Here is a 9,919-nt window from a genome sequence, read left to right on the forward strand (position 1 = left end):
TGCCATCATTTTTGTACTTTTATTGTTGTTTTGACGTTTCGGTTCGGGAAATCACGTCATATATCAAACTAATAACAGGCCATTTTAGTCATTATTTGGCTGTCTCTCGAAAAAATTATTTTGTGCAGTTTATTTAGACTTGCTTTATAATGAGTGGATTCGTCCTTGAGCCAAGTGATGAGTTTATCGGAACCATTCTTTAATGAGACAGGCAAATAATTTAATAAATTTTGATATATTATATATTATATATCATATTATGCTCCAAGAAATTCATTATAATTTTCGCTCGGAATGGAAAAATCCAGCGACGCAGTATATACTATTGGTGCATGAACAATAAACGAAGATTGATTTTCTTCCTCGTTTACCTTGACAGAATGAAATTGGAAAATTCTTATCAGAGATTGCGCACTTTTGTTTGCAGGACAGAAGAAGCTTACTTGTACCTTGGGTTTTCACTGTGATGGGTACCAGCTCGATGGATTTGTGCCACACTTTTTATCTTCTTATATTTGAAAAGGTAAGAAATTCTTATGTGACTTAAATTTCTGACAAATGAAGATCCCAATTCAAATCACATGCACATTTGAAACACAAAAGTAAAATGCGAAAGTTTTCGTTATTTGATGTGCATAATGAGTAAGGCGTTTTTGCTGAGGTAGCACGTGCTTGGAATGGTTAAATACGTTAAATATGTGCTGAGTGCCCTTACTCTTCGCACAAATAATGTTTATCAAATTAATATAAATAAGGGGCAAGCAGCGATGTTATGAGCAATCACGTCACAATTTTCAGATGAGGCTGCAAGGACAAAATCATTTTGCTTGTTTGTCACGCCTGACCTTGAGGAACTGCCGATTTTACGTTGCATGTATACCGCACTAATTATATTGTTGTTCATTAGGCTTAGCGCGCTGTAACTTTGTTCTCCAGTGGCGTATAATTAGACGACGCGGCACTCATTATAATTTATAAACCGGTGAAAATTATTTTGCGCTTCACGCTCACTCGTTTTCATCGCCATCTCGGCTTAATGCCGCCTCTTGCGAAGAGTCGCTTCGTCTCCCAAAATTACGTGTCACAGATGCTGATTTTTATTGGCATAAAATATCGGTTTGGTAATGCCTGCACTTTGAGCGCGGAGCAGGCGGAGAGCTGTTACGGTCCCTTTCTTCTGGAAGTGGGTAATTGGATAACCCTCTAATGACGCCACTGGTCATTTCTTTGTCATTGACGTATTGCCATAATCGTTCTCAGAACCCGAAAAAAGAAAGCATCATTTCTCCTAAAAATGTCTTTCTAGTCAGCAAAATATTAATCTTGACTGCGCCCCCGCATATCGCATCTGAAGCTCCGACGCCTAGCTGGCGCGCTATATGCTTCTTGCCTTTCAGCTTCGTCAAGCCGGTTGCATACTCAGTAATTTTTTCAATATAAAATAAAAGCTGTATATTGTAATGTGTCTGTCATACTTTACTGGCAAGACGTTAGAAGTTGCAAATAAGGTAAAAATTATATATGAACTAAAAGAGAAAAGCAAGGATGGTAAAAGTCGTAAAAGTACTGAGTCGGCTGGATTCGAGGCAACAAGCCCGTTTGTTGATTGCTCGTGTCGTTCGTGAGCAGCATGTTAACGAAGAAGAACAAGAATGGTATATTAATCGCTTCAAGCAGAGTGAGCGAGTTCAAAGATATCCACTATATTTATTTTTTGGCTGGCACTGGTAAAACGAAACGCTTTTAGAATAGCAAACACAACAGCAAGCTTTTCGATGCAAATTGCGTACGCGTCAATCACGCCATTCCTTTTAACTGCTGCGATGAGCCGAAACGGGATGCTGCCACAGGAAATCAATTTCGCCTGCCTGCGCCTCTTGGCATTCGCTCTTTTGAAACAGCGCAATCAGACCTACGGCAATCTCCTCCGCCTTCGATGGTTCCGTGCAAACCGACCTTATTGGCTACATATATAGAGCGCCTCACATCGATGTGTTTACAATAAGTTTGTGATGGCAGCCTCGGCACCAACAGTAAATCGAGTGCGTGTCTGAAATTTCATTGAGCGAGAGTGCGTCTATCACGTCTTGGCAAAAGCGGTAGAGGCTTGTGTAATTGCCAACTATGATCTTCTATCAATGGGCGAGCGACCAGATATATCAGATATCTCAGTTACGTCACAACAAGTCCACTGTTCTACCGTAACCCGGCAACGCAAGTTCAAGGTTTATTTTTCAAAACTTGATTTCAACAATTGAGCTGAATTGGCCATTCACTACTTACCAGAAATCATTTTACGGCGCTTCATACTAATGAGTTAAATTATTCTAATACATATACGATCAAATTTAGGTTAAATTAAGAAATAGCCCTGCAGAACCATATTAAAGGTTACTTTGAAACTAAATTGCTCTGTTTTGCCCGAATATTTTGTTGAATTCCCTTCCATATTAAAAATGAATATCAGCCAAATAAAAAATAAAAAACAAGAATTCTTGGTAGACCTTTTGACTCTTTGCCTTTTGCCTTTTATGCGAAACCACACACACATATAGTGATTCAAACCAGGAAATGATGTGGTCTGCTCCGCACACACACACACACACACACACACACTCAATTATTATGCGAAAATGATGGCGGGATTGCATGCGTCCGGCGAAAGGTAGAACCCACTTCCTCTGTGGTAGGGTCGCGCGAGCTTCCCTCACGGGTGCTCCCAGCATCAGCTATATAGAAAGCTTCTAAGAGCAGAGTGAACAAAGTTTGAGCAAGAGCACTTACAGTTTTTAATTTCGCAACGTAGAAACTCGTTGTGCTGATTGAGAGTTCTGACTCGGAGCAAAAAAATATTCTGTGTGTGCAACATGGCCAAGTAATAAACAAATTATAAAGGAATTGCTTTATGAGAAGTAATAACTGCTAGGGTAAATTTTCTCGGTCACTAACTCTTGTGAAAAATCATTGCATAATTAGCTTTATCGTTAATTAGTTATAAAAGAAACTAAGATTATTTTTATATACGATATTAGCGATATTAGTAACACTATAACTTCAAACTTCAAACGACTCCTTAATTTACTATCAAGGTTAAGGGCATAATTAAATGTATTTCTAAGAGGTGTGTAATAACATAAAGAAAAATAAATTATATTTTAATTTTTAATTGCGAAAATTATTCCAGTACGGCTTTCTTTGCAAGCCTGCCGAACTACTGGTTGAATCCAGAGTTAAAATTGTACAGTCAAATTTCTGGTAATAGCCCCCTTTTCACATTTTATACAACTGTTTTTGTTTTCAATCTTTTATTGCAACGTACACAGGACTGTACAAAGAGATGAGTTACTGCGCTCTGCAAAATACACACAAGGAAATTGCAAATTTTAAAACAAAGGCAAAACTCTACACTGTTCTATCACATTAAATAAAAAAGCAACATATTATGGTGTTTTCCGCTCTGCTACGTTTTCCATCATACAACCGAAACAATGATGGACTCATTGCCAGTGTTTGCTGCACATTCATGCCGTGAGCGACGAAAGCTCCCTTGTTCTCTCTGTCTATGGCTGTATATTAAAACTCGGAGCATTTTGAATGTCCTTTTGCTCTGAAATGTCAACGCAAGCACCGGCTCTCATGGCTTGGAAACTATGAATATTTTTTACCTACCCACAATCGCATTTTCTGTGTGTATTACGTCAGAGCCGTGCAGATGGAATATATCTATTTGCTCTCGCACCGGATGTATGAATGCGCAGACGAGGAGGAATGGGTGGGACACAGTTGTGCTAGAATGAAGGGCCTCGTTAACAGATAAACAACGTCATTTTCGCACTCTGGTAGAATCTCACTGAAGTAATTTATTCCATTACAATTCTACCTAACTTGCTAACTTTCCGTCAGCGCAGGACTTCCGTTTTGACAAGAGTTCATGAAGAGTAATTTCGATTTAATGAGAGGGCTCATGTAACAGAGGGGAAAATAAATTCAAGCGCGTTTGCTTGTCGCTTCTTGTATGCTCCTGTCGAAAAAATCAAAGAGGGACGAAGAAATAAGAACATTCATCACAACATGCAACGTGTGATAAAAATAAGTAATGGACTTTTCGTGCTTTTTTGCTCATTTCTCACTCAATAGTGCGCCGTCCATCACACGAAAAAAGGAAACACTTCATGACGTGGCGAGGGAACGAGAATGGTCGCATTTTTTCCCTCGTCGCCCCGCCCGCTCACTCTACTTTTCCCAGTTGAGATTTTTCCATCGGGAATTACTAAGACATTAATATAATCTGTAAGTAACAGAACTATGAATCCATGAGATATATATTTAAAACATTGTTCGGTGAACTGCTGATATTATTGTTTTGTAAGTAAAATTAAAAATTTGTTGAGCCAGCTTTGACTGCGCACTTCCACGCTTTTAAATCACAACGATTATTATTAGTTAAGCATATTAAGAGCATTTAGCACTATGGTATTTTATATTTGTTTATTTATTAACGTGATAGTATTCAAATGCAGCGGAACAAACGACAAGACTCATTCATTGATTCGTGCAAGTGTCGAATTTTTCCTATCATATTTTACTGTCGTTAGCATTTTGAAAGAATGCGCGGTAAATGATATCGCATAAACCTGAACAAAAATAATCATAAAAATGTTGCAAAAAGTACACCCTGTTCACATCTCTACAGTTGAGAACAGCAGTTTGAGCTGCACATGCAAGAGTCTGCTTTGCTGTGAACCTTCATAAAACTCATCACTTCCAGATTATGTAACAAGCCGTTAGAGCGGGCGTCTTCGGGCAGCACTCCTCCTCAAATTGCTGCACCGTGTGCCACACTAGAGGTCATTTTCCTCCTACGCTCGCTCAGAACGATTGACGATAACCAACGCGCTCAATGGACGAACTTTTCATTGTCTTTCCTACTGCTTACAATTAGCCTCTCTCCGTTTTACAACCTAAATGGCACACGTGTGTTTCATGAAAAAAAATATTTTGTTTGCTCTCCCCAAGCCGCGATATTGATTTTTTTGCTTGCCGAATATAAACATATAAGATATATTACGCTTCTGCGAGAACAATGGCGGTCTTTGTTTACCTGTGCTGGCCCTTTATATGGTGCTTTAACAGAAGGAAGCTATATTGTATGCAAAAAGCGTGCAAAGGAGCGTTCGCTCTGTTTCATCATAAAGCTAAAGCCCTTTTAACGTAATCCTGTGTCAACTGGCGATGCTTGCCCAACGCGTGTTTCATTTCACAGGAAGCAGTCACCGCTTTTTCAAACCAACCGCCTCAGTCCGCTTGAGATATTTCAAGATTAATTAAAACTGGCAATTCCAGTTTGATATCCTTTACCTCCCATTCAGTAGTTTTTAATAGTATTGAAGTTGCAATGTCAACTTCCGCTGTCTTAAGCTGAAAGCGTTCGATCGTCATTGTAATATTAGTTTAAATATCAATATAATTAATTTTATCTGGATATCGACGGTATTTTCATATCTGAGAAGAAAAGAAATTGATGATAATTTCCATGTTGTGGTTTCGTGCACGCACTGGAATTGCTGGAAAAAAATTTCTTCTTTTGTGCTATATCTGTTGTGCCAATCAACTATTTACTTGTTACAACGTTTGAACGACGTTTGAACCAATATTTTGCACTAAACTCATTCAGGTGAATTCCCTTTGTTCTATCGAAGTCTGAGAAAGTATCGGTCAGAAAGTCGGCTTTTGGACGCAGAGATCTTAGTAAATGATGCTATTTTATAATTATACACGCTATACTAATACATACGCATCCTGTTTAAAGTATCTAGTTTCCCATTGATTGGAGAGAGGTATACATTATGCATAAACTTTGTAATCCTTGTTGCAAATAATTTTAGGCTTGAATAAATTAATGCAGGAGTTGGCGAGCTCACTCGCAGCAGAAATTTCGTCAAGCAAATTATTTTCCAGAAGTCTGTATGCTTCTGACGCCCTCTAAATTCCCTCTGGCCGAGCGCCAAAAGTGAAATTAAAGAAAAGGAGCACAATTTGCACAGGTTCATAACTCACGATGTTCTTAATGAATGTTCGCAGCTGGAGTTCAACCCGTTGACTGGCATTGTGCTGACACTGGATTTCTTCCTGCTCAGTCTGAACGTGAGTTTTCTTTTGTGATTCTTAGATTGCTTTCTTGGCACTTGAAAAGGGCGATGTTGGCGATAGCCAGCCGCACATATTCGTAGTACAAGCGCCGCAAATTGTCATTTATTGCTACGAACGCGTTCTTTGCATTGCAGGTTTATTGTCTGCTGTGTGTGATCTCGCAATATCAAGAGTACAAGGCGGGTCGAGGCACTGCATACCATCAACAACAAGTGAGTATGTTATTATCTGGCAGGAGCAGACTGCTTTAATTTTTCTTCCCCGAGACGCTCTCAAGCTGCTCAAAGCTGCTATGAGAAAGTATGCAGCCGGCGCAACTTAAACGTCCTGCAGGCTGCATAGCTGTGATTTTTAATTGTATTTAGGTTTCTATATATTTTCGTGTTGCTAATTTCGCTAGTCTCTTAATTTGTCACATGTATACAATTCTCACATCTACACATTATTTACTAAGTAATCGTTCAATGTTGAAGGTAAGCAGTTGAAATCGGTAGTATCTATGATTGTGAGGAATAAAACACTACCCAAATATAAAATCATTGTTTTCTTTAATATAAGAAGAATATATGTTTCCAATTTTTTTTTTATCAACATAGAAACACTAACAAGCAAATTAAAATATTTCATTCAACAAATAAAAGTGACTAACATAACGAGAAAAGCACAATTTTTGGTTTTTTATATTCAATTTCTTCGGTGCAATGAAAGGTGCTTGCAATTCCCTCCTTTGTGAATTCTGAGAACAGACGATCACCTCGCGTTCAGCACTTTCTTGCTTGGGTAAATTTTTATGACACTCGAGAGGCGTGAAATAGGAGCTCGTTACTGGTGCAGTTGCCTTGTTTGCAAACGGCGAACGCTTTTTTGCACGGCAATAAAATTTATTGCCAAGGAAAATAGTCTTTTAGAGACACAAACACAAAAGGTGCGGAGCTCACGAGTTTCTATGTTTAGAAATTTCCCGTTTCTTGAACACCAAGAAGAGCAGCTTGCGCAATTTTCATTTAGGATTTTTGTTACAAGTTTCATTCACAGAAGAAAGTTTAGTCCAAGAAACCCACATTGTGCATGCAGGAACACTCCGCGTGCTTATTGTTAGAAATTGAAGAACGGCGGCTACAGTAACATTTCTGCTCTGCGCTGAGCCAGACGAGAATTTAATTTAGCCCGTGTCTGTAGGCAATTCTCCGCCAGTGATTTGCATTAATTTGGCGGTGCAATTTGCTCTTTTAGCTGGGATCCGTGCGCTACGTGGCTCAACCAAGCGCGACGACGTTCGTTCCCGCAATCAAAAAGTCAGCCATCAAAACAGACTCGCTGCAGGCACCCTCACTGATGGAACTCAGGGCGTCACCCAGCGTCAGTCCGACGGTGCCACTTGCGCCGGCAATTCAAGTAAGAACTTTATCGACCATTTCAATAAGCACGTTGCGACACCTCTTACAAGCTGATTGCCTTTTCTCTCCTATTTCAATATAAATAAATATTGTCAATGGTGAAGCATAACTCTAAAATATTCAACTCTTTGAAGTGGTTTTACTAGAAATTTGAAAGATTTTAAAAAATAAAATAATAACCCTTTCATAGCAGCTTTAATTTAAGCTTGTGCCTTAATTACTTTTTAGTTTGTGTATGATGTATGATATACATATTATGCACAGCATCTAAATTACCTTGCAGCTATATAAGAAATGAGAAACGTTTTAATTTACCGCAGTGGTGCGTTGTAAAGGAAATTATTACTGAGTGCTTAAAAGAGGATTATTTATAGCGCAATCTCAATTTGAGAATAGTTATATTTTACAACGATTTTATGCCGTCTTCGTATAATGAAAAATAGGAGTAACTCTATTTTAATTAATAAGCAAAAGAAGGGCGCGATCTACATTAGACTTTGTGTTTTAAATAGATCATCATCAGTTTTTCTATTATATATTAATATTACTCTTATAATTTACCTGATAAATTTACTATGATCGCAATTTCAATAAATTCAATTTTAAAAGTTTTGATGCGTAAGTTGGACAGTCGTAAAAGCGCTAATTAATTGCTGTAAATAATCTTCAATTACAGAGCAATGGTATCCAGTCTGGTGTTCCGCATAGAGTGCGGTCTGTGAAGCGTGTCCAATTCCCTGACGCTTCAGATGTGTCATCGACCTAATTTCAACCATCCGTGTGTTATACCATTTACTACTACATGGAGATGTGTGCACACATATTTGCGATACCTTGGCACTAATTCGTCGTCTTCCTGATGTTGTCCATCAAATCCCTCCCAATGTTAACGATTTGTTTCGAGAAAGTGACCTGTTAGGGATATGAAACATATATCAATACACAATTTGTTAATATAACAAAATTGATCTCATAATATTAAAGCTTCTTATCAAATCAATTCAAATGTGTTCCCATGATAGAAAATCGTTTTATTTCAAGGCAAGTGCAAGATATAGCATTAGATTTGTTTCCTTCTGCGCACAGCCGCACACTAGGCTGTTAACCTATTGTTTAGACGGTTTTGAGAGCAGCCATCAGAGGTGCCCGCAACTTTGCCTCTTCAGCCAACTGGAGCCTGGAGTAGCTACTAGCTAGAAAATCGGAAAATATGTGCGCTGTTTGCCTCTGTCACTGCGAGTGGAGGGGGTACGAGAGCGTGCTCTTTCGCCCACTCGCTCTCCCCCTCCACTGCCCCGTCGTTAGCGAATATTTCTCTTGCGCCTGCCTTCGTTTTATTCAATTGAGTTAACTTTTTTCGCATCCAAAACGCGCAATAAAACGAAAGAAGTATATTTAAAAAATAAAATTTATAATTTCATGCTGTTTTGCCTTAGCAAAAGCTATGTTAGACGATGTTCACAATGTTGCACATTTCCGTATTATATTTTGATAGTTAGAAATAAAATGCCTGCTGCACATTCCTTCCTTATGTGTAAATTCCCTCATTTGTCATAAATTTGCATTCAGTTGTACCTATTCTCTGGAACACTTTTGTAAAGAACTACTAACAAGTTAAGACAACATCCCAATGCAATTTCATAAACTCAGATTACGATCCAAATAGCTTCTCAAGAAGAGAGCAGATTTTATACATATATTAATCATATATTAATTTAGAAAAATATACTTGAACCTAGATGTTTATTAGCTTCACAATAAAGAACTCTGTCGTGATCGACATCATTTAATACTAACCAACAGAATTTGATACTTCGCGAATACTTTAATATTTAAATCATCTCAATAATAAAATCTGTACGAATTTCTTGGATTCGTCACCAAGCGTAATGAGCGTTTTTTCGGTTTTTCCATGTGCATTTGCTTTTCCTTGCATTCCAAAATAAGATCCACGATGAATCGCAAAAAAAAATGGAAATCATAATCTGTACCCTAAAATGCTGTAAATTCCGCTAGAAAACAACAATTATTTTTATTATATATTTATGATTTCTATATCATATTTTGAGATCAGTAGCATCCGTATATTTGGAAAAATAATTGTTCAATGTTGAAAACTCAAATTTGATTATGCAGGTAGATACAATTTAAATCCAAGTGTTAATATTTTGATCTTTTGTAAAAACTCAAGCAATGCTGGGAATTGAAAGATAAATATTCTCATAATTAACACTCGACATAGGTTGTACACAAAATGCATAAAATCTGCCACGGTTATATTTTTATGTAATATGAGCATATTTTACTCGTGTACTTTTACAATGTGATAATAAACAAATATTTGTAATTTGAAATCTAAGATTTAATTTATT

At 37.7% G+C, this 9,919-nt stretch overlaps 1 protein-coding gene across 1 annotated transcript in view; it reads left to right on the forward strand.

Moving 5' to 3' along the window:
• LOC135934742 (uncharacterized) overlaps positions 1-9,901 on the forward strand; it is a 36,676-nt gene extending 26,775 nt beyond the window's left edge. Inside the window, exons 5-9 of the mRNA XM_065476700.1 lie at positions 428-523; positions 6,082-6,144; positions 6,285-6,362; positions 7,384-7,545; positions 8,224-9,901. Coding sequence (XP_065332772.1) covers positions 428-523; positions 6,082-6,144; positions 6,285-6,362; positions 7,384-7,545; positions 8,224-8,313 — 489 coding nt within the window. The 3' untranslated portion in view covers positions 8,314-9,901. The remainder of the gene's footprint in view (positions 1-427; positions 524-6,081; positions 6,145-6,284; positions 6,363-7,383; positions 7,546-8,223) is intronic.
• The last annotated feature ends 18 nt before the right edge of the window (positions 9,902-9,919 follow it).

The sequence above is a fragment of the Cloeon dipterum genome, chromosome 1, assembly GCF_949628265.1.
Source record: "Cloeon dipterum chromosome 1, ieCloDipt1.1, whole genome shotgun sequence".
Taxonomy (NCBI): domain Eukaryota; kingdom Metazoa; phylum Arthropoda; class Insecta; order Ephemeroptera; family Baetidae; genus Cloeon; species Cloeon dipterum.